Genomic DNA, 26,028 nt, shown 5'->3' on the forward strand with positions numbered 1-26,028 from the left:
CAATTAAAACTTTATATATTTAATTTTTTGCAATAATTAATTTTGAAAACCAGAATCTAATATTTTCATACGATTGCTAGCGCTATATTTATTTTGGGGTGGTGGGGCAAGCGAAAGAACCCGCGTAGCAGTCCTTTTCCGTGGTGACGCCATATTTCCAGGTAGTGTGAACTTCGCTCGCTGTGATCGTAGATTGTTTGTTGAAAAGAGGTTGTTTAATATTTCGTTTCTACTTTCGATAGTGTTCGGGAATAACTCCGATTCAACCAACCATGCAGAACGAGGCCGGAGAATACGTGGATCTGTACATTCCCCGCAAGTGGTAAGTGCACGTGTTTGACTCGCCGGCCCCTGCTGCTCCGTGTTGCTCGCAATATTTGTGCACGGAACGTGGCGGCAAAATGTTGTAGCCGGGATCTTACTGCGAAACGCTTAATTTGTTGTCATTTTCCTATTTTTTCTTTGTGCAGCTCTACGAGCAACCGCATCATCCACGCCAAGGATCACGCCTCCATTCAGATCAACTTGGCCATCGTACGCTCACATTTTATCTTTTCATTTTTTGACATGCATAGCACGCAAGCCTGCCCATTACGCGTGTCTGATTTGTTATAGCAATGAAATTAGAATTGCATGACCTGATTTTTAATAACGATTTGCGCGTACTAATTCATTAAATTTACGATGGGTGAAGCACGGCAGTCTTGTCATATTTGGTTGTAATGGTGCGGTTTATTTTAAGGTGCAAGTTGGAAGGGCTGTGGTTGCTAGCTCGATTTGGGCTTCCACATAGCTTATACATGCTTCCCTTGCATCACTCGCCCTATGCTGACTGGATGGCCATGTTAGCCAACTTTTGTGCGATGGGGGCGCGTGGCGGTTCACTCGAATAGTGCCGATATTGTTTAATGCTTCATGGCAGTGTGTGGTGCCTAGTAGGGCTCGGTCATAGTGGTGACATGGGTGCCAGGTGGTTTCATTGCACGACTTGTGCCCAGGTGGACGAGCAGTCTGGTCGGGCGACCGGTGACACGACGGCGTACGCCATCTGCGGTGCCATCCGTCGCATGGTGAGTCGGTGCATTTTCTTGTGCGTATACAGGCGGGGAGATATTGGAGAGTATGCGCTTTTGTGTGGAAGCGTTCGTCTGAGGTTTTGAATAACGTCAATACCATGTACAGTGGTGAGCAGCCTTGTCTAGAGCGCGCCGATGGTGCTCCACAGTGCAAGTCCGCTCAATCTAATACCCCGGTCAGGCGAGCAAGTTTAGTGTCATTCACATCGTGTCACACGATGAACTTTAATGCCACTCGCTGCCGAACACACTCGGCGCGAAGTGAACTCACTACGTGAAGTGGCGAACTCACTACACTTTGTCCGGCAGGCGAGTATGTAATCTCGACTCGGCACTCGACTACTGTTCCCAATGACGCGGGATCGAATCCCGGCCTCGGCGGCCGCTTTTCGGTGGAGGCGAAAAGCAAGGTGCCCCTATGCTGTGCGATGTCAGTGCACGTTAAAGAACCCCAGATGGTCGAAGTTTCCGGAGTCCTCCACTACGGCGTCTCTCATAGCCTGAGTCGCTTTGGGACGTTAAACCCCACAAACAAACCAACCAACAGTGAGATCTTTTCCCTTGCAGAAATAAAAAGGAACAAATGTGTTAGCCAATCAGTGTCCAAACAAAGTAAAGTTTGATTCGATTATGGAGCCAAAAGCAGTCACAAGCCCGAACACTTGTACACACAGTGAAACAAACAAAGCTACCACAAAACTTTTGTGCTTTGTGTTTCGGTTTTGGGGTTTGGGACTGTTTTGCTCTCAGTGTGAGACTGCTTTTGGCTGTGTGTGTTTGGCTCCGACTTTGCTCTGTTGGTTGGACACTGCGGTTGGACACTGTTCATTATTTTTTTATCTTTGGAAGGGGAAAAGCTTAATTGTTGATTAGCCTTGTGCGAGGGTGATGAAGGGTTTTTCGAGAATGCAGTGTGTCATGTGCTTGGGTGTGAAGGAACAAGTTTGGCTGCCTTTTTCATAATGATAGCTAGTGGTGACTGCAATCACATAATGATTATGGTCTTCATGATCATGCTGCATTGTTAGGGGTCAAAGCAAAACAAAATACCAGCACTGGTGGAAGTCTCGAAGCGTATGTAACGAAGTTTCAAAATGCTCCTTCGGGCAATACAAATACAGTAAAACCTCATTGATAAACAGTGTTTGATGCTTTTTGGCAAGAAATGTGGCGAAAAAACGTTTTATCCTAGAAAACGTGCGACCTAAATTGCGTGATTTTGAAAAATGTAACCTTTAGTGAAGTTTGTGTTGAGCAGTTTTATTTCATTAAAAAAATAATAATTAGCATTTCCTGGCATGAGATGTGAAAAGAAGGCCCTTGTTTCAGTCTTTACAGAATTTAGCTTGCACTTGCATTTCGCTTAGTGTGGAAAGTGGTGTAGTAACACGGCGGTATGTTGACTATAATGGCGAGCTGAGATCGCTTCCTCCTTGTTTCTCGGTGCTTCGCTCCCTTACGCCAGTGCGCTGTAGGGTGGCTGACGGTCGCCACATTCTCTAGATTTAGCCGCTCATATGTATATGGATAGTTGTGTTCTCAAATGCTTCAACCCTTCTCCCTCTGACGCTACGAAGAAGCGAAGCGGCTTCCTCATGTTAGCCTCTCCTCATGCGTCAAGGCACCGCAGGGAAGCCAGCACTGGGGATGAGTGTAGCTTTTATCTAGCTTGTGTTATGCTTGTGGTATGTTGGAACAAGCGTGGCTTATTGCTAATACGATCAAAATGTGTCAAAATTTTGGAATGTAGTTGGCAGGAAATTGTGCTGTCTGGGAGCATATTAATCGAGAGAAGAACAGTGCAACTCTGTGGAAGGTTTTTACCGCCTGCAAATTTGTAACATCTCAGCCAGGAAGGAACATATCAGTGAGGTTCTACCGTATCCATTTTCCATGTGGCAGCCATGAAATTCAAAATAGCTTGCATTACGTTTCTCATTGACATGCGCCTGAGCTCTCACCTGGTTTAAACATTCCTGAAGCCTCTGTCGCTTGCCATTGCAAATGTTTTGTGCTCTAATTGTGGACAGAAGCATTCTGGTCCCAGTCGTAATATTTTTGGCAACTCAGTGTTTGAGAAGCTGTTTATCAAATGCGTGGGGACCTTTCATCCACTTTCTTTGCTTCAAAGGGCATGACACCTTCTTGCAAGTGCGAGGTTTAAAAACATGCGCGTGAGCACCACGATTCGGTCCTGTGAGGCATTAAATTACTCCACGTGGCAAGTGTGCATGTTATCAGCTGCTTTTGCCTAACACATTATGCAAGCCAGTGGCTTATGTCCAAGCAGTGGAGTTCACTAGAGAAGGTGGTGTGGATGTGCATACAGCGACTGTGTGAAAAAGCTATGAAAGGGGTGTATTTTGAATCTAACAACATATATATATATTTTTTTTTTGACACTACTCTGTACACTTCAAAGCTGTGCACTAGGTATTTTGCATCTTTATTGCAATCAAATTGTCCTCCTTGTGAATTTCCTTCCTGTCTGGCAAATGGATGAAGCTTTCCTCTGTTTTTACTGCAGAATTCTCAGCCAAGTGAACTAGTCTTTCATGGCACAGTGGCTGAAGTTAGGCGTCAAAAGTGTAGATATATATTAAGGGGGGACAAGGGTATTAAGACTAACTTTTTCAGTTATGGCTAGAATCTCACGAAACTTTGCACACAGATGTAGTTTTCTCTCCTGATATCAAAAATGTAATTATAATTGAGCTGGTGGTCTTAGATCAAGAGTTATCTAACAAAGTCCAGAGCATAATTAGTGAATTTCTTTTGCAGCTTTATTGAACTTTCTAATTGCATTTCGTTGCTTTTAATTACATGGATTGATAGCCAAAGGCTTCCCATACCCGATGACATCCTTTGTTTTCCTCTAAAGGCACGTCATTCTCACACATTATGTCGAGTAAAAGGCTGCATTATTTGACACGAACTCATTAAGCTAATCTCAAATTGATATTTATCCATTGTCTAAACACAAAAATTAAAAATGTCATCGGGTACCTCATTTCTCTCCGAAGAAAATGGTACCAAAGTTATTTGTGTGAACAAAACAGTAATCAAAACCCTGCATAAGACTAAAGATAAAAGTATGAAACTGAGAAAACGGCATTTGAAGTTTGACCACATATTATAACTTATAACGATCAGTAACCTCATGGTGATATTTCTCACCAAAAGCGACATGCTCTTCTTCTTTCCAAAACTGTCTTCGGATTTTGAATACCGTAAAATCCCGCGTATAATACGAACCCGAATATAATACGAGGTGAAATTCTGGAGACGCGAAATGGAAAAAAAAAGTTTTTACCGCATATAATACGAGAGAGAAAAAACAAGATATTTATTGAAATAGGACCTCACACTTCAATCACTTTCATCTTCAGCAGCGCTTTCCTCGGAAATTTCTTTGTCGGACAAATCATCCCACAGGTACTCATCTTCTGTGCCATCGAGGGCGTTTGAGATGCCGCACTTCTTAAACGAACGGCGCACAAGCTCCTCTGGGATGCTTGCCCACGCGTCCACAATCCATTTGCACAGCGTGGCTGGCGATGCTCGCTTCAGCCGCCCGGCCGGCGTCACTGCAGGCTCACCTGACCGCATCCATTCCGCGTAGCATCGCTTGACTGCGTCCTTGAAGGGTTTGTTAACACAAACGTCGAGAGGCTGAAGTTGTGAGGTCATCCCACCCGGAATCACAACAAGTTCTGTGCGGCAGTCGCTTAGCAGCCTCTTCACCGAGTCGGCCAAATGGCAACGAAACGCGTCCAGCACGAGGATGGATGGGAAGGACAACAGCGCACCGGGCCGTTTGCACCACACTGACTTCACCCAGTCGAGGACGAGATCCTCGTTCATCCAACCTTTTTCGTGGCATCTCACGATGACATTCTTCGGCAGCTCCTCACCTTTCGGCATTGTCTTGCGCTTGAAGATGACATAGGGCGGGAGCTTGCGGCCGTCTGCCGTGCACGATAGCATGACTGTAACCCGCGTCTTCTCGTTTCCAGTAGACCGGATACAAACTTGTTTAGAGCCCTTCTCATGGACGGTGAGGGGCGATGGCATGTCCAGGTAAACCGGAGTCTGGTCAGCATTGCCTATTTGCCCCAGCTGAAAGTTTTTGGTCTTTCGCAAAGAAATCACGTGGCGCTGAAAAGCCACCAGCAACTCTTCGAAGGATTCGGGCAGCTTTTGTGAAATCGAGGTTCGCCGGCGTAGCGAGAATCCAGCACGGCACATATAGCGATGTATCCAGTGCTTGCTTGCTTTGAAGGCGGAGCTCGGAATTCCCTTTTCCCTTGCAAGCTCCCTAGCTTTTGCCTGCATAAGCTCTACGCTCACAGCTAGATGCGATGCTCGCTGTTCTCGTACGAACTCCGTCAGAGCGAGTTCAATTTCCGGGAATGCGCCATTCTTTGGCCCGCGAAAGCTTCTTCGCATTCCCTTGCACGCGAAAAGGGCTTCTTTCTGTCGTCGCCATCCGCGAATGCTTCCCTCGGTGACGCCAAACTGCCTCCCGGCCGCACTGTTGCCGATGTTTTCAGCAACTAAAATCACCTTTCTCTTAAAAGCAGCCGAGTACTGTTTCCGAGACCCTGGCATCTTGCTCGTTCACTTAAAGAAAAAAGCGTGCACTTTTTCGCGAACCGTGGTTTGCACGAGAGCACATGCGCTGATGCTGTGCGCACTCGACGACTCAACAACGAAGAGACGACACCTCGACGTCGTGGCCACTGCGGGGTGCGGCCACGTTAGGGCAACGAAGCCAAGCCGTAGCCGCACATCGATAACAAAGCCAAGCCGTAGCCACGCGGCAACAACGAAACCAGAACTTCTCGCAAAACTTTGACATTTTGGCTGGGATCCGCAAATAATACGAGGCGGAAATTTGGAACGCTGAAAGTTGGAAAAAAACCTCGTATTATACGCGGGTTTTTACGGTATGTCATTTAAAACTGAAGCTATCACCATTACCCATGGCCAAGGTAGTGTATGCCATTAGGAAATCAGCAAAATTTTTGGACACGCAATATTATTTTAATGGTAATGGGCAAAAATCTCGATAGAGTGATGTAAATATTGGATCACCCCCTGATCTTTGAAATAGCACTGAGAAAAACACATTTGCAATTTGAGATAACCTTTAACATTTGCTACACTGCAGCTATGGCAATATAAATGGAATCTTTGTGAGGCTTTGTTCTTTATGAGAAAGGCTATATATAAAACATATACCAGTACCCTCCCCAAATACTGGCAAAAACTTGCCATGAAGTCTATATATACCACCACTAGAACCAGTGCGAGTAGCTTCATTTACCACTACATATGTCTGTGGCAGTGCCCTTCAAGGCAAGCAAATACTTAAAATCTACGTTAAAATTGTCTTGCAATATTAATAAAGTTGCACGAAGTTAAGGCTAAAACACGGCGGCATACTAGAAGGACCTAATAAATTGGCTAATGTTCCAGGTAAAACTTTGCTACTTTGCTGTACAGCGCATGCAGGGCCTCACGCAGGGTCTCTTTCTGGAGCTAAAGCTCAAACTTCCATACCTCTTGAAAGCAGCGACACGGTTTCTTAGGCAATCGTCTAAAAAAAAAAAAAAACGAAACCGTCCGTGGAATTCGCGGCTGAGGAACGCGGGCAACGGCGCGATGTCAGGCTCGCCAGTCGTCTGAAGCGATACAATAAAAAAGCAATGAAGTAGTCGCGTCAGTGGGGATCATGAGTATCAGCTGAACAGTGCAATCTATCAATGCTGTCTCGGATGCCTCTGAACCATACACAAACGATTATATGCCGCCGGACGTGCTGCAGCTAGGCCGAGAACGCTTCGCTTAGGATGCGACATGCGACCCTGGCAGCGCGCCGCCGTACTCGTTCTTAGACGCGCACTCGCTAGGCGGTATCGTTTCTAATACACTCTTGATATGGCTGCATCCACCATGCTACGTCTAAAGACCAGCGCTGGCCGTGACACAATGGATATGATCGCGAAATCGCATCAGAAACCTACGAAGCAGCTGCCGCGACGACGTTAAAAAGAAGAAAATAAAATAAAACAAAACGACGGGTAAGTCGCGCTGGTCAATGGGAAGCGCGAGACAAGGGGCGCGCGCTCGCGCTTCAGCCATGCAGCGGACCGGAAAATGCTTTTGGAAAGCCTGCAACGGTGGTCGTTCTGCTTTAGCGACGTCATTTGGAGGTTCCGCAAAATGTGCACAAAGAATAAGCTTCAAAATAAGCCCAAGATGGCGGCGGCCACCCGACTGCCTCACCCGCGGCAGGCGTGGGAAGTTCGAATATTTTTCACCCTTTTTGACCATTTCAAGGCTCCCGTGGAGTTTTAAAAGTCGATTTTATTGTATTTCCTGACCGAATTCAGTGTTAATATTTTGAAGGCTAGTGCTCAAAGATATAAACGTTCGAAAATGTGGTTTTCTCAAAATCAATTTTTTGCCTATTTTTGACCAGCTTAAGACCCGCGTCCTCCCTTAAACTATGCTATGATAGCCTTTTTTTTCTTTTCTGTTTGTGCCTTTAGAGTTTTGCTCTTTGTCGCTCGCTTGCTGCAGCGAAAAACACTGCAAAGGCAGCTTCTTTTTGTCTCACTCTGAACATTATTTTTGCCGTTTTTTTCGAGGCTTGGCTAATTGGTTTGCTTGCCTGCAAAATTGACACTGTTTTGTGCGGATTAAAGTGCACTAAGTTGATACAAGTCTGTCCTTGTACTGGTCAGGTCCCTGTGGCCGTCCCTCCCTTTTGTTCAAACCTACATATATTTCTCATTTGTGAAAAGTACAAAATAAATGAAAACTGTCGACTTTGGGCTCTTTTTGAAGAACGGTGAGGCAATCTTTTTTTTTTTTTGCTGTGCTAGTAAGAGGATATGGTTGTCGAAACAATTAAAACTACACTTTGTTTTCTGTTCATTGCTGCGCTGTGAACTTGTTTGGCCTTTTCATTATGCCTGAAACCATAGCTTGATGTTCTTGTGGTTCTTGTAGGGTGAATCTGATGACTGCATCACACGCTTGGCCCAGAAAGATGGCTATATTCCAAAGTAAGTGCATACTTGACAACTGCCGATTTGCCCGAGAGACCCGCAATATTTTTCTGACCTTTCAGATTGTACGACCCCTTTCCTATGTCTCTTTAAACGTTTCCTCATCCCGTGTAAGTGTGGATTTTAAGAAACTGGCACCTCGGAATCAGCAGTTGCATCATAACTGCTAGCAACATCACTGACTGCACTAGCACCATCGACATCATTGGCTAAGCGGCCAGTCGAATCCAGATCAAGCCAAAGCTGTGGATCATTGCGTTTCGTGTTTTCTTTGCAGCTGGTTGTTTATTTAGGGTTAGCTATGCCACCTGTGTGCGGTGCTCAATGTAAAGTTAGAATTGTGTGAATTTGTGGCACCGTCACAACTCTAAGAAGAGGTATTTGCAAAAGTTTTTGTTATCTTGTGCTTCTGAATTTCTGTACTTGCGACATCAAGTAAAGGCGAGCATTTTAAATTCTGCTCACATGGGTGCGGTGTCAGCATGTCTCACTGCGTCAAAGTTGATTTGAAACTAAAACTACAACCGAATCCATATCAGTGTGTGGCATAATCATTTAACTGCTGCTGAAAGACCATCATTCCAGACTACGCTATGAGCTAAACTGCTACGGCACACTTCTGAAGCTATCAAAGTGTGATATTGCAATCTCTGGAAAAGGAGTCATTGCACGCTGTCACCCCTGCCCCCGTCAGTGCGATTAAATAAACTCCCAATCATGGTATAGTAGTGCGGACAGCAAAGCCTCAATAATTCGGCGTAACGCCAGTTTCGAGAATATATCCGGTTTTTGTTATTCCCAATTCAAACTTTACATGGTAACTTGAATTAACGACCTGCACTAGCCTAGTTACAATAAACGTGGTGCATTATGAGGGCGTACTCAGTCCTGTTAGCCATGAACCTACTGAAGCGATGACTCTTCAGAGACCAACTTGCCCAACTGTTCATCCTTCTGCGTGGCAGTGCACAAAAATCTGTCCATTGATGGGGCTTGGAGAGTGCCGAAACACATACCAGCAGAGGATAAGGTACGCTGAACTGCAGTGCAGCAGGGTACACCAGTCCAGTGTCGCATGCTCTCAATGCTTTGTCAGGGCCAACACCTCCCGCCTCGCGAAACAAGCGTTCTTGCCATGTGTCCTGCGATAGGGTAACTGCTCACAACATTAGCGTGTGGCATTTCTGTGTATACGGTAAAGCCTTGTTAATTCAATGTTCAAGAGACCAGGAAGGAGGCTCAAACTTTCTGAATGTTGAAATTATCGGATGTTCCCAAAACAGTGCTGAAAACCGTTTTGCATCATAGACATTTTATAATGCATGTCTGGTATATGGTAGTCTACGTCAGGTGTTCTCAAATCGAGTTCGGCGGGCATCCTTTGGAGTGCCTTATGTTGCCCGAATTAACTCTTGCAAGCCTGGTCATGTCCAAATTAATGAGCGTCCCACACCATACACTTAAAGGCATCGACAGAAACCTGCTTCTAGTTTTTATTTTATGAATTAGTGGAGATCATGTTAACGAGGTTTCACTGCATTCCCATGGTTGGCAGGACATGCTGCCAGCGTCTGCAGTTACTTGTAATAATCTGGTTTGTCCCAAAAGTTTGGTGCTTTTCCACCACCAAATTTTTTGCTGTGTATGTTAATTTAAAGATTTGCTCAATTTGAATATTTCCTGTAGTTCCACTGGCTTTGAATTGTCAGAGTATTGCTGTATTCTGCTTCTTTATAATTCCAATTTTTTTTTTCCTTTACAGGGATTACTGATGGTGCACTGAAATAAACTGATGAACATTAACTTGCATCGTGTTGTCTTAGTTGTCTACTTTTTTGTCTAGTATGAGCTTGCGTGGTACAAGTGGACACTGGTGGTTCTAAAAAGTTGCCCGAATGCCTATTTGAAGCCGTAATTGTCGCGTTTCGAGGATGGAAAAAAAAAAGCTGAAGTACAATTCTGTACAAATTGCAGCTCTTTCTGAAGCAGTGCGATTGAAATCATCATACGTGCTGATCTGTCTAGCCCTGTAATGAGCTTTAAAAATTGGGAGACCCGACTAGATTAATTTTGTGTGCGATAGAAATGTCCCGGAGGACCTGCAGGCACATTTTGAGTATGTTTTGATGTTTTCCTGGTCATAATTAACTGGCAAAATTTTTTCATAATGCTATGGGAAATATAGGTAGGCTGCTTTGAATGAGTGCACTTCAAAAATGCATTCACTGCAGTCTGCATGGAAAAAAAGCAGGACACACATGGCCAGGCAGCACAAAGCGTAACCCAATATTGGTACTATATTAGTAAAGCCCGGCTTACATAGGACCCATAGATTGCCAACACACTCGTAATGTTGGGCCGTCGGTTTGTGCTACTTCATAAACATAACTGAATGCGCATGGTGCTTGCTTGAGAAGAATAGACTAATGGTAGTAGAGGGAGGGAATCTTGGTCATGTCTTTGAAGTATTTGTAAGCTTAGATTTTAAAGTGAAACTTGCATCTATACAATTTAATTTCGACATTGGATGCGTCATTGCGGAGCGATGGTGACGAAACAACAGGACTAGGAGGAAAAACAGTTTATTTTTCTGCGATGCGCTATTTAATAAGCTGGAGGAGCTCATAGCTATTCTCCTAGTACTCGATGGAGCAGCCACTGTCCTATTGGTGTCTGTTCGACCACATGGCCTTGTGCAATTGGGTACAAATATAGAACAATGGTCTTCAAAGATAACCCTCCAGCCAGCCAATGGCATCCAGCGACTGTCATGGCATTATAGTTAATATCCTGTCTTGTTACTGTGACTGGGTAAGTTGTTTTAATGTTGAGTTTGATAGATTACAAAAGCATATGCATTTGGCTACAAATCAGTGAAATGCAGGGAAACAGCTGCCTTGTACCAGATCTTGGAAATAAAGGCCACCTTCTAAGCTGTTGGGCAATGCAGATCAGAGCCGAGAAACATTGCTCCTTTTGATCAAGGATGCCAACGTGGTGCAATTAGAATATAGTATAATTAGTACAAAAAAACAACACTGCCACACATACTTCTTGTGGGCAGCAGTGTCTGTGTGCAGGCCAACATATTGATGGTAAGTCCTGACTATACAAGTGAGATTAACGAAACAAATTTTCCACATGCAATTCAGCAAGCAGTCTCAACTTTCGAGTTTATCCTCAAAAAATGTTTGCAATATATATGTAATTTCCTGGTATTCACTCAGGAGGCCAGAACCTGGTGGCTAACAAGTGTTATTAGATTGAGAACACTGAAATTGGCTGTGAAAATAATAAAATTATGGGGGACACTCAGGCTTCGCCTTGAAGGGTATGCCATGATAGCATAAGCTACCAGCCCACATATTAAGCCTTCCTTTAACCAAGCTGTATGAACATGGAACTATGAGTAATGTGGATGCAATGGTCTCAGCAGGCTTATCTGATATTGCCCTCCCATATGACAAGAGACCCAAGTTGGCAGCTCCTAAATCCCTATTAGCTATGTCAGCTACTGCCATGCTTACACTTTTTGCTGCGGACGCCAAATTTTCGGTAAATGGGGCCTTTAATGCTTTCACATTAAAAATGGCTACGGCATAGGGAGTACAGTAGAGAAAAAGAACTCCATCAAAGAACAAAACTCTTGATGCAGCTGTCAAGGAGACCAAATAAGCTAAGCTAGACATGTAAATGGAACGAAAGTTCTGCAGGATAGATATTGAGACAGGAAAAATGTACAGCAGGGAGTGGGCAGACTGGCGAGCTTAACAAGCTCGCACAATGAGGCCGACAACTAGCTAGGTAGGGACACGATGAATACTATGCAAATATTTCGCCCATCCCTTGCCAGACAGCATCCCGAGCCCTTGCACATATGCTTTTCTCTGGTGATGAAAAAAAAATGCAAGCAGGTGCTTGGAAAAAAGTGAACTACTTTCTGCTAGAAAGTGATGTTCACCTGAAATCAAATAAAGCATTATGGCCTGTCATGCAAACAGCCTCCACAGTGCTCATGCGCATACTGGTTCTGTTCACCGGTGAACAGAATGTGAACAATTTAGTCATCTTCCCAATCAGCACTGAACATCGGATCAATGTTGGTTGTATATTAAAAATTGTTGAACCAATGTAAGACCTGTGTACTGCCAGTGCAGTACCAGTATTGGGCAGACAGTTTCGTGCTGCCTGGGTTCCACACTTTGGAGCCAGGACACCAGCTGGCTTGAGAAAACTTGCAAACTTAGGGCCAGATGGGTTCCATCGTGAACTTTTCAGTATTCAGAGAATCCTCAGGAAATTTTCGGCAGTGTATTTAGTCTGCAAGGTAGTGAGTAAACATTTGTTCTGATAGTTCTGGCAGTGTGCGAATAGGTGTTCAGGTGTAAGTGCACCATGCTTCAAAAGGACGTCATCGAGAAGAACAGCCGAATCTACCTGAAATTTCAATTGCCAATTTTTTCACACTGAAATGCTTGCCCTAGAAAAGGCTGTAAACGTAGCACCAAGATTTGTACCTTTTGTAATTTACTGTTATGTTCAGCAACACTTATTTTACACTTCCAGTATAAAGGAAATGCTTTCAAACTACAATCAGCCACTGGCTGTAAGGCATAAAATGGTGCACACAGCTAACAGAGCGAGGAGAGAGAGCAAAAAAATGAGCCTATTTAGCTGAGTTGTCCGAATTTGATGTATTCTCTAGCAAGTCGCGTTTGACTTCTCCCTCAGTACAATACCAGGGTTTCAGTGTTCATCATCATCATCATCAGCCTGATTATACCCACTGCAGGGCGAAGGCCTCTCCCATATCTCTCCACTTAACCCGGTTCTGTGCTAGCTGCATCCACTTGACCCCTGCAAACTTCTTAATCTCATCCGCCCACCTAACTTTCTGCCGCCCCCTGCTACGCTTTCCTTCCCTTGGAATCCAGTTTGTTACCCTCAGCGACCATCGGTTATCCTCTCTTCGCACTACATGTCCTGCCCATGCCCATTTCTTCTTCTTAATTTCCACTAGAATGTCGTTAACTTGAGTTATTTCTCTGACCCACTCTGCACGCTTTCTATCTCTTAATGTTACCCCTACCATTTTTCGTTCCATAGCCCTCTGGGTTGTCCTCAACTTAAGTAGAACTCTCTTGGTTAGCCTCCACGTTTCAGCCCCATAGGTGAGTACAGGCAAGATGCAACTGTTGTATACTTTCCTCTTGAGCGATACCGGTAAGCTGCTAGTCATAATCTGCGAGTGCTTGCCAAATGCGCTCCATCCCAATCTTATTCTTCTTGTTATTTCCTTTTCATGATCCGGATCTGCGGTTACTACCTGACCTAAGTAGATATATTCGCCTACTACTTCCAGTATTTCGCTACCTAATGTAAACTCCTGTTCCTTCCCGAGGCTGTTGAACATTACCTTAGTCTTCTGCATATTGATTTTCAAGCCTACCTTTCTACTTTTCCTGTGTAGGTCATCAATCATTATTTGCAGTTCATCTCCCGAGTTGCTTATCAAGGCAATGTCATCAGCAAATCGCAGATTACTGAGGTATTCTCCATCTACCCTTATCCCTAACTGCTCCCATTCCAAGTCTCTGAATACTTCCTCTAAACAAGCTGTGAATAGTACTGGGGAGATTGTGTCTCCTTGCCTAACACCTTTCTTTATGGGAATTTTGTTGCTTTCTTTATGTAGAACTATGGTTGCTGTGCAGCCACTATATATATCTTCCAGCACTTTCACGTACGGCTCGTCTACCCCCTGATTTCGCAATGCCTGCATCACCGCCGAGGTTTCAACTGAGTCAAATGCTTTTTCGTAATCAATGAATGCTATGTATAAGGGCTGGTTATATTCCGAGCATTTTTCTATCACCTGGTTGATGGTATGGATATGATCGATAGTAGAGTACCGTTTCCGAAATCCTGCTTGATCCTTTGCTTGATTGCAGTCTAAGGTTGTCCTGATTCTATTAGCGATTACCTTAGTAAATACCTTATACGTAACAGACAGTAAGCTGATAGGTCTGTAATTTTTAAGGTCCTTAGAGTCCCCTTTCTTGTGAATGAGGATAATGTTTGCATTCTTCCATGCTTCCGGTACCGTCGATGACACCAGGCACTGTGTATACAGGGTGGACAGTTTTTCTAGCACGATATCCCCCCCGTCCTTCAGCAAATCTGTAGTTATCTGATCCTCTCCAGCTGATTTCCCCCTTTTCATAGTTTCTAGTGCTTTCTTGACCTCGTCCTTCGTCACTGGTGGAACGTCTGACTGTTTTTTCCTATCGCCAATCTCATTACGGTCCTGACTACTTTGGCTACTGTAGAGATCTGTATAGAACTCCTCGGCTACTTTGACTATCTTGTCCATATTAGTGATGACGTTGCCCGCCTTGTCCCTTATCGCATATATCTGGTTTTTGCCTATGCCCAATTTCTTCTTTACCGCTTTAAGGCTTCCCCCGTTCTTTACAGCATGCTCAATTTTCTCCATGTTATACTTCCTTATATCGGCCACCTTGCGCTTATTGATTAGTTTTGATATCTCGGCCAATTCGATCTGGTCTGTTGGATTGGAAGCTTTCATACTCTGCCGTTTCTTAATCAAATCTTTCGTCTCCTTAGACAGCTTACCGGTATCCTCTCTAACTATCCTACCGCCTACTTCTACCGCGCACTCAGTAATGATATCTCTGAAATTATTGTTCCTTGCCTCTAGGGTAATGTCGCCATCCTCAGTTAGAGCTGAATACCTATTCTGTAGCGAGATCCTGAACTCTTCTGCCCTGCCCCTCACCGCTAATTCGTCGATGGGTTTCTTTCTTACTAATCTATTGCGTTCCTTCTTCAGATTTAGGCTAATTCGGGACCTCACCATCCTGTGGTCACTACATCGAACTTTCCCGATTACCTCTACATCCTGCACAATGGCGGGGGTTGAACACATTATGAAGTCGATTTCATTTTTAGTCTCTCTGTTAGGACTTTTCCAGGTCCATTTTCGGTTCTTCCGTTTGCTGAAGAAGGTATTCATGATTCGTAAGTTATTGCGCTCTGCAAACTCAACTAGTAACTCCCCCCTGCTATTCCTAGAACCAATGCCATAGTCACCTACTGCCTTGTCTCCTGCCTGTTTTTTCCCTACCTTGGCATTGAAGTCGCCCATTAGTACAGTATACTGTGTTAGGCTGCAGGCAAAAATTCGTGATTGGGGATTTTTGTGCAATCAGTAATGTATATTGAGAGGCAAATGAGACAGCAGTATGTTTTGAATCTATTATGCATGAATGGAAATTGATAACTATTACATGCAATGCACACCGAGAGAGTGGTAATTGAACATGCTAGGTGATCAATTGTGGCAATATATCATAGTGCTCTTGTATAGGGGTCAGTGAAGCTGATCTGCTAGCTCTGCTGCGGAGTCACCTCCCTGTGTTATTTCTCAAGATCACAGGGACGACACAGATGGAAAATGGCTTTTCGGCCTGAATATTAAAACGCCTATTACATAAGCATGACCGACAAACTAGCCATACCCAAAATCACTTGTATAAAAGCACACGAATGCTTCACTACTCTGTGCATCCAGAACAGGGGTACAAAATGGTTTTCCAGAACAGTACGAATAATGAGATCCGAAATGCCCCATAATCAAGATAAATGACCAGCTTTCTATGAGTAGAACTGCTCGCATGACTGGCTGTAGAGATTTTCGTTTTGTGCTCTTGCAGCTCGAGAAGCAATTTGGATATGTCTTCACCAACCATTGCTCACTTTGGCAACAAGATTGCTTACAGTACCAGACAAATAGAGTAAAAAGAGCCAGTTTGTTAGGTGCCTCCTACCACAAGCAACATGAGTCTCTAGGTGAAAGTACCTCCGGAACTGAAACTCTCAGTTCTGATGATAGAGGTGTGCACACTCAGTAGATATAGTACATAGTAACTCAAAAATAAGCTAGATATTATAGCAAGCTGCCACACAGGCATACAGTCTTCAAACAACTCTGCTGGCTTTGTTGGCCTCTACATGCTGCAGCCGGGCCTCCAGCTCCTGAATCATAGCCTTACTCTGCGCAGCTTGCAGCCGCTCGTTGACGACCATGTGCAGCAGCTTGTCGACGAGATAGCGTGCCTTTGAGTCTACCATCCCATCCAGAATAGCGTCCAGCTCAAGGCACTCAGTGTCATCCTTTGTCTCTTCAACCTGCAGGATGTTCACCTGGCACTCATGAATTTTTTTATTCAAGCAGTCGAGGTTGGCTCGCATATTCTCAATCTGGTCCTCGAGGTCTTTGACGTCTTGGTCTCTTGCACTTTTCCGCTCCCTGTCTCGTTTTCGCATGGTCCTATCTAGGTCGCGTGTTATTCTCTCCCGGTCCATAAGTGAACGCTCCATGTCCTTCTTCAATGTGTAGATGCATTGTTTCGTCAGAACCAGCTTGTCAATTTTCCTCTCGAGTGTCTGCCACTTCTGCTTTGCGACCTTTGGAGAAATGGTCACTAGATTTTGACACGCTTGGTTCCGTGGGGTCACACGGCCAGCGACGCGCTGCGACGTGGGTCGTGCCAGGCGGCGCAAAGCAGCCATCTCCTCATGCCGCTGCTTGAGCACTGTCTCCTTGGTCCGGTTCTGGGCCTCGAGGGACCGAATGCGGTTCTCCTGCTGCCTGCTCTCCTTTTGCATCTGTGCCACCTGCCGATTAAGACGCTTCTCGGCTTCCTGGTGCCTCCTGCTCTCTTCCTTCATCTTGTTAACCAGCCCCACCTTGTTCTTCTTCATGTCTGTCACTTCCTGCTTGAGCGTAAGGACCTGTCGCTCATACCCTGCCTGGTTCTTCATGATTTTTGCATGCTCGCTCTTGGCTAACTGCACCTTAATCAGCTCGCCCTGCAGGTGGCTAAGCTTGCGCTCAAAATCACTCTTGATCTTGTGCAATTTCTCCTCGGAGTCTTTCGAGGTGCCCACTGAGTTCATGTTTGCGAGGATGCAGTCCCGTTCCGCTTCAGTCTCGCGGATCTTCTGCCGGAGCTGCATCAGATTCTCCTCGTAGTGTACGCGCATCGTCTGCAGCTTCCGCTGACTCTGTTCCAGCTGGTCATTGAGCTTCTGCTTGGTTGAGGTCTCAGTGGTGAGGTTTGCCAAGTCCTTGCCTATCATTTCACCTTCATCCAGCTCGTCATCTTCCGATTCAGAACTCTCGTTTCCACTTATCTCCGCCATGTCCTTATCAGCGTCGAACTTTTTTTCATCCTCCACTTTGCTGGCCTCGAACGACAGCTGCTTGGTCTTCCGCTTGAGGTTCTCCACGTCCCTCTTGGCCCCCGGAAGGCTGTTCTCCATGATCGTGCCCTCGACATCGCCGCTGATATCGTAGGCGCCATTCACAGTGGCGGTTGTGCAACGGGACACTGATAGGCGTGTCTGGTATTGCTGAAGCTGCTTCCGCTGTTGAGCGCACACTTCCTCGGACTCTATCAGCTTGGTCCTGAGCTCTTCGACCTCTTTGAGGTAGCCCTGAATCAAATTCTTGACGTCCGTGGTGTCCGAGCCTTCACAACCAACCCAAGAGCTGGCAGCCTGCTCAGTGAGCAGCTCTGTGTTCTTCACTGTCAGCCACTCAACCGTTCCCTGCAGGACCTTGATCCGCGTGCGGAAGTTGTTGTTCTCGGTCTGGAGCATGGTGTTCTCGTAGAACATGTCATTCACTTGCTCGGTACCACCTTCGCCGACCAGACGCTTGCCCTGTTTATACTCCATAAGCTCGCATTTCAGCTCCTGGATCTCGTGCCTCAGGGCAGCAATCGTCTGGCTTGACCTGTCCTGGTTTACTGTGATCCGGTTCTTGATGTTCTTGGCTCGATTGGCATACTTGAGGGTGTTTAGCGTCTCCATGAAATCTCTGTCACATGGGGAGACGCAGGCAATCATCAGGGTGCGGCTGTTCCCGCCTAGGGAATCCTTCAGTAGCCTAGTGAGCTTGGAGTCGCGATATGGAACATGCGACACCCTCCTCGATGTGTCACCCAGGGCTGAGATGACATTACCGAGAGCAAGGAGGCCACAGTTTATAGAGATGCCTTCCTTGGCCCTGTCCCCAGTAGCACCCGTGCGCTTTAGCCTCTCAGATCCAGCTAGGTCGACAAAGTGGAACTTGGCTGTTAGCGTCTCAAATTCGCTCGTGGATGACCCTTCTTCCCCACTGGCCTCGTCGATGGTGCTGTCTTCATCGTTGTTAATACCATCCACATTCAACTGTAGAAATCGCCGCTGCTTGATGTGCAGGGTGAAGATTGCATGTGACCTGGACGACTGCACATTCATTTGGGTGCTAGCCGTTGTTCGTGACAGAGCTCCCGCTTTAAGGTACTTCATAACATGTTCTACATTCTGTACAGCCTTTGCCGCCACGCCAACAGCGTAGATCCCGCCCTTTGCATCTTCGTGGATTTTCACAGATCTCCTAATCGGTTCATGTACGGCTTTGCAGGAGTTCAGCAGGTCGAAAATCTCTTCGTTGTACAGCTCCATAAACTGTACGCTGACATTGAAATCGGGCAGTGGCTTCCCCTGCTCTCGCGCCTCCTGTTGTCGACTAGCGATGCCCTGGAAGAGGTGCTCCACAGCTCGTGGGATGATGCCCTGCTTGTGGGCATCCGCGTGGAGGTCGTAGCCAGTTCCCATTGTGTATGTCTTGCCTGAGCCTGTCTGGCCGTAGGCAAGCACTGTGGCGTTGTAACCTTTGAAACACCCCTCGATAAGTGGACGCACACACGTACTGTAGATGGTGTCTTGTTTAGAGGCGCAGTCAAAGACATGGTCGAAGGTGAACGCTTTATCTTCGCCAACCCAGATCTGGGGTTCGGCAGTGGCAACAGTGGTGCAGGAATGGCACATGTCTAGCACCTCCCGCGGTATCAGTGGCCGCACCCGGACGGCTACGCTAACACTGCCGTCGTCACCCATTTTTCGGCTGGCAGAGGCTCTGCGACGGCGGTTGGCTTGCTCAGCGTTAAACTGCACTCTTCTCCGCTCATCCTTGCAACATCGTCGCGGACACGAGCCACTTCTTCGTCGTCCGACCCACCCAACGAAATCGCGATGAAAAGCGTTCGCGCAAGTCAACGCTGTAGTTTAGCGCAATTTTGTGAGTCGTTCTCATTTTGATGCCTTCTGCAGCAAGCGTAGCGGATACCATAGTGAATATTAAGGTGAAAACCTTTAATGCCTCATACTCACGGCCGCGTCCTTTATTAAACTCCGGATGCATGTTTTTTCTTTTTTTTTTTTGGGGGGGGGGGGGGGGGGGAGGAGTACTATCAGGGCGTTCCTTATCTCCCTCTATATGTCCACTTTCTTTCTCCATCCTTTCTCCAGGTTTGTTCGGACTTTCACAAGAATTATTCTGTCCGTATTCGTCGCGCTATGTGTCTATTTGAGAGACTAACCGCCTGTGCCAACGGCACGTATTGCGATCGCTTTAGCTTGCGCACAAAAGTAGGATTCATCATAACTGACAGTAAGGCTGCCATTTAAAATTTTGGAAAAAGGAGGATCTCGCCGGAGGCGACAAAGATCAACCACTGAACAGAAAAATTCAGATAATCTGGACACCTGCGCACTCAGCCGTCTCTGGCAACGAAGGGGACGTCCACGAGCTAGCTCGAGCACTCTACTTCTGCGCAGCCATGAGGCGTCCCGATGAGTAACGAGGAGCTTTTGCTAAATTATGGGGAAGTAATCAACGATTATATCGATTGGTACGTAGGCTGGTACCCCCGCCAGGCCCAACACTGAATGACTGCTGCATGGAGGCGCTTACAAACTAATACGTACACAAATCCGGTCTTTGCGTATATATGTACCCCGAAATGAGAGAGCATGATATAGTAGTAATTGTTAGGCGAGAGGGACCCTCGACTACATAATATGGGAATGCCCGCGCTCTCCCGTGTGGGAGAAAAGAACTGGGATACCCTGCTGCAAAGCTCGGACCCTGAGCTCCAGCGAAACATTGTCCACTTGGCAGAGGAGGCTTCCATGGGCCAAGGCCTGCCAGCCAGCATGGCGGCGACGGTGTTCTCGCAGTCACGTTGTCTTCACCTGCTAGTGGCGGCAGCGGCATCAGTCAGTCGCTGCTAGCGCTGTCTTCGGCGACCCTTCTCCGGTTGCTGCGCGCGCTCTTGCCCCCATCGTTCGCCGCCGAGTGTATCCCCCCCCCCCCCTCCTTCTGCGAGGCGCCGGTTGCCGTAGCGCCGGCTTGAACTGGGGGGATGAAAGGGGGTCGAAGCTGGTTACGAGGCTGTTGTTGTTGTGGCTGTAGGAAGGAGGAAAAGAAAATACACGGGCCTGCTACTGGCTCTGTAGCTGAGCCACCTCCGCTGCCTCGTGCGGACAGAAGAGAAAATAGAGACGAAAGAAAAGGCCGACGACGACGCGAAACCCAGGAACAGGCGCCAAAGAGCTGCGCTCGAAAACTAGCAGTGTGTTAGCATAGGTGTTAGCTGAGAGACTAGCGGCATCTACCGACAAACGGACGAAATGACGACAGAGAGGGTGTATGGGCGAGAAGAGAGAAGAGCTGGAGGAGAGCGTTCGTGACGACGGAGACGGACGTAACGTCGGAAGCCCCATTATGTGACCTATTCTAATCCAGTTCAATCTTTATTAAATTTAGTTTCTTTGAGAACATCGATCGATTGTGTCATCATGAGCTGCAAAAGCTGACATGGCAACATTTTATGTAGGAAACCAGCGGGTACAACAAACGGAAAAACTACTATTCGTCAACGGCAAGCGACGCCACGTGCAGTAGCACCAAGAAGACGCAAAGGCTGACATGGCGACGAGGAGCTATTAACGAAACCAGCGCGGACAAGCAACCAAAAAATAAAATTCAACAACGGCTGGAATGAAGACGTCACGTGCTTCGGACCTGCGTCAAAGCTGAACGAGGTCAACGGCGCGGGACGACATTGTGCTGTTTCCGGCCTCCACGGTGTCAGCGAACGAAGACGCAAAAATGCACTCACGGACCGACGTCAAAGCTGCAGCCTGCACGAGGTCAACGACGCAGAACGATCGTACTGTTTCCGGCCAGCACGGTGTCAGCGAACGAAGACGCAAAGGGTACTGACGGACCGACGTCAAACCTGCACGGGGTCAACGACGCGGAACGACATCGTACAGTTCCCGGCCTCCACGGTAAGCGAACGAAACCACAAAAAGTACTGACGGACTGGGGACAAAGCTGTACAAGACGAACGATGCGGAGCGAAATTGTACAATTCCCAGCCTCCACGGTGTCAGCGAAAGACGTGCAGGTTCGCAAGAATAAGAACGTACGCAACGAGCAAGCAAGCGGCATGGCTAACAACGACGAGGTGAACACTCAACGCTCAACGAGGAGTACGGAAGCGAAAAGGACCTACATCGAGGCCCACAACCAAACGTGCTTTTCGGCGAAACTCCCACGACCTCACGAACAAATACTTCGAACGACACAACAGAGCTCACGATGCTCGTTGCTCACGACAACGATGCAGATGATGACACGACTCCTGGAAAGGGAAATGGGATCACTTGGAAACCCATTCAAAGTGGCAGACAGCAGCACCGACGCCACACGACAGGCTAACAGCGCTGCAATCCAAATCAGGACAATTCCCGATCTCACGGCAAGTCTCCCAACGTTCTCCGCGACAGACAACGAAGGTCTAGACGTATGGATTACTTCTGTGGAGAACATGCGCGACAGATGTTCATGAAGCGAAATGGCTATGCTCAATGTTGCAATTTCCAGACTTCGCGGACGCGCATCAGCTTGGCAACGAACGGATGGCGTAAGTCTCAAAGACTGGACCAGCTGGATAACGGCATTACGAAAGAAATTTGACAAACAGTCACTGCTTTGCGAGTGAATCGACAACGTTAACGCCCGACGACAAAAAGGAGACGAACCCCTTACTTGACTACATGTATAGACGACTGCAACGCATAAAACGCGGCAAGTATGCACTAAGTGACGACGAGATCGTGGATTGGTTAGTTCAAGGTGTACGATCGGAGACCCATGCTAGCGGCATTTCATGACCTGCGAAAATGAAGTCTGAATTCATCAACTACGCCCGACAATTCGACAGGCGCACGATTGCGATGAAAAGCGAAGGCACAAGCGCAAACCATTCCCACGGAATGAGCAACCGAAGAACGCAGCGAAAGGCGATCAAGCCCACGAGACTTTCGGCGGACACCTGCGCTCGCTGACTGCAAAAGGGGCACCGCGCTCGGGATTGAACGAAACCCGACACACGCACCGAGGAGAAGGCAACCGCCGCGCGTCGGAAAGAGAAAAGGCAACGCGAGAGCAGCGAATGAACTGCATCCTGTCAGCGCGCGCAGAGGCCTAATGTGATCTTTGCACCCGTGAAAATCAACGGCATAGAGACGCTAGCTTTGTGGGACATAGGTTCGACTACATCTCTACTATCGCTGCCTTTCGCACAAGAACACAATTTCAATATTATGCCAGACATGGACTGTGTACTCAAAGGGCCATTCGGCGATTCAACGGCACCATTTGGAGTAACACAAAGACATATCGCCAAGCGCAACTGTGGATGTGAAAGGGGTCAAAGACTTGCCACATGAAGCCGTCATAGGCACAGACTGGCGACAGTGCATCAAGTTCGACTACATCCAACGGTACACGGATGGAACTGATACACTTGAGTAGATAGCGAAGAACAGCTCGCAAGAACGACAGACGGAAGTCGACCGTAATGACGACCTTCCGCAACAATCGCAATGCAACACTCGGAACGGGGAAACCACCACAACAGTGTGTGGAACTTAAGAACAACCATGAGAACTAAGAGAATTCCAAACTTCCATCACGGGAAGAAATCATAAAGCTCGTCAAGCAAGTGAAGCCACAAGACTTTGAGAATACAAAGCAGGCAAGCTCCAATGCGTACTTTTGGACAACATAGATGTTTTCACAAAATGATCTTGGACTATGCACACATGTGGAGCACACAACTGAGCTCAATGATGACAAACCCATCCGCATGCAGCCATATAACGCCAGTGAAGCAAACAAAGTTTATACGAGCGGAAGCGGAAGAATGGCTGAAGAAAGGGATCATACGACCATCAAAATCGCCGTATGCATTACCTGCAATTGTTGTGGAGCAACCACATCACGAGTCCACACCGAAGCAGTTGTGTGTAGACTACCATTTCCTGAATGCGAAAACTGTGAAACACGCGTAGAGTTGTTGTAGGCCGCCATTGCACCCGCCACCGCTTAGGTGGTGTTCGACAGCTGTTGCGGCGCGCGTCTTTCTCTCCCTTCTTTTTCTTTACTTTCTATCTTCTGTACGCACGAGGCAGCGGAGGTGGCTCAGCTCAGAGCCAGTAGCATGCCCGTGCATTTTCTTTTCTTCCTACAGCCACAACAACAGCAACACGCGTACCCGATGCTGAAAGTCGACACGGCAATTCGCTAAGCGACGCGTGCACAGAAATACCGCCGAACGAAGAAAACCCGACGCCATTGGAAACACCATCAGCCATGGCAAAGAAGACCGCCACGGTGACTACAAGGCTATTATTGCGAGGACGCAATAAATTGAAGACACGGCCGTGTTAGCATAGGTGCTAGTTGAGTCTAGCCGCATTTACCGACAAGTGGTCGAAATGACAACGGAGAGGGTGTATCGGCGAGAAGAGAAGAGAGACGGAGGAGAGCGTTCGTGATGGTGGTGGTGAACTCTTTTATTGCGAGCAAAAACAGGGGACCAGTCAAAGGACCCTCCCCCCCCCCCCCCCCCCCCTCACTTTCCGAAATCGAAATGAGAACAGAAATTTTTCAAAAACGGATTGTCGCTCTAGAGCGAGAAAACCAGGCTCTGAAAATAATTCACGCTTTACCACGGCCAGAACCGGAGTCTATGCAGGTCTTGGTCAGCTTAGACGAGGTGCAGGAGTCCAAGAAATATCACGCTGCACTAGTGCCTCAAAAACCGTAGACCTCCTCTCAGAGGACATAGATGCTCGTCTTAACAGAATGGAAACCAAGTTTAAAGAACAGCATAAAATAATAATTGAACAAAACAGGCTCATGCTGGAACAGATTATTCCACAGCAGGTAAAACGTGCAGTTCAGGCGGCTATACAAGACCTGAAGCGGAGTCTAGTGTCCATAATCACGGGTAGCGTCCTTCAGCCTGTCCAAAATTGGCTCACTGTTAACTGGAGGAAATCAAAGCTAGCATTGCAAAGTCGGATCAATGCCGAAGTAAAATTGTTAACCGCTGTCAGACAAACTCTGAAGCAGATTGCGCTTTGGAGCAACCCAGTGCATATCCAACTGAGATTACCATGCCTTCTCAGGCTGCATCGCAGAACTCAGTGGTGATGACGTCACGCAATCAAAAAGAACATCATGATGGCAGGCGTTCATCTTTGCAATCACTTACCTCTCTTACCGATCACGGCGGGCACCCCTGTGTGTGCAGTTGTGTGAATGCTGAGGTGTAATCACTTGCTCATTTGAAATATTATTTTAAAGAAGGTGTGTCAAGAAAAGACACGGTTTCTGTAGTGCTACTACTCACTACATGCTTACGAGAGGTTCAGAGATCTGGGCCCGTATTCCGATCCTTGCGTCGTTATCGAAGTGTCGCTATCTCACGAGACCTCGAGTCATCTGATTGGTCAAAACGCCGAAACTGGGTGTTCCTAATACGGCACCGGAAGAGGTGGCCACATCATATTCCGGGCTTTCCACCAATCAGGTTACTCGAGGTCTTGGAGATAGCTACACTTTCGGTGACGACGCAAACTCGGAATACGGGCCCTGGAGTGGGAAGAGTTAGAGATAAGAGCTGACAAAGAACTCTTTAGCAATCTGTGATCCACTGATGACACCGCCTTGTTGAGTAAGTCTAGGCTGAATTGAAGAGCGCTATCACCAACCTTGATTTAAAAATCAACAAGGCAATTGAGCTCTCCTTGTAAGCGTACGTAAGTGACAGATTTAATAAATATGAGATATTTAAGATAGCCTGATCCGCGATCCATCACCTTTACCTTCTACCACGTGCGGCTGGTGCGCACGCGCTGATTCGTCCAGACGCGGAAGGTCTGTGCAGACTTCTAGCATGTGGCGTCATCTATTGGCATCAAGGGGATCCCCTGTGGCGTTGACAAACGCCTGCCCTGAGTCAAAAGAAATCAGGACTTCTCACTTACTTACTATCTGGGCATGCGCAAAGGAACGCGCTGTGGCTGATTATGGTAACAGATCGCAGCTCCCGGTACACTATAAACTCTCTTACAGTCTGCTTCTCCTCTTGCGGATACGCGTTCGCGTACGCTCACCTTTCATGAGCAGGCAATTTGCTTCGCGTTCTCCCATTATTTTCTTAGCTTGCTCCTCTAGCTCACATTATCACCAGCATACAGTCTTAAGCTATGACACAATGTGAATGACCACCTGACACACAAACCCACCGTTGTTACCAAGCCGTTGGAACGTGCCTGTTTCACCTAAAGGTTACGTGTTGGAACCGCAATCAAAGGGCACTGGTTTCAGTATCTCTCGCTCTGAAAATGCCCCTGCTAACTCGCCATGTCATGCGCTCTCGTGAATGTACGCAGGATATCGACCATCCATAGCAATGTCACTTGCACACTACCACCAGACAGAGCCGATGACGACGTCGGATGTTTTGGAGTACGCAAGCTTTACATCTGCTTAGGAAAATAGTGATGGCCGAGGGTGAAATAACTAGAAGGAAAAGAGTGGAGTGGAGCGTTTCACATACGGGCACTCAAGATTTTGAATCGCAAGTTATTAGTAT

General features: G+C 46.9%; 1 protein-coding gene and 1 pseudogene across 1 annotated transcript; one reads left to right on the plus strand and one right to left on the minus strand.

The window, feature by feature from the left end:
* Nucleotides 1–41: 41 nt before the first annotated feature.
* On the plus strand, nt 42–9,964 carry RpS21 (ribosomal protein S21). The gene is made up of 6 exons (XM_084578546.1): nt 42–161; nt 243–322; nt 471–534; nt 999–1,070; nt 8,097–8,152; nt 9,918–9,964. Exons 2-6 carry the CDS (start codon nt 273–275, stop codon nt 9,925–9,927), a joined length of 252 nt encoding a protein of 83 aa, XP_084434672.1. The 5' UTR covers nt 42–161; nt 243–272; the 3' UTR covers nt 9,928–9,964.
* A 6,192-nt stretch (nt 9,965–16,156) lies between these two features.
* On the minus strand, nt 16,157–19,126 carry LOC146178769 (kinesin-like protein KIF21A pseudogene; annotated as a pseudogene).
* Between the last annotated feature and the right edge of the window lie 6,902 nt (nt 19,127–26,028).

Source organism: Amblyomma maculatum, chromosome 9 (assembly GCF_055883805.1).
Source record: "Amblyomma maculatum isolate TAMU_Amacu chromosome 9, ASM5588380v1, whole genome shotgun sequence".
NCBI lineage: Eukaryota > Metazoa > Arthropoda > Arachnida > Ixodida > Ixodidae > Amblyomma > Amblyomma maculatum.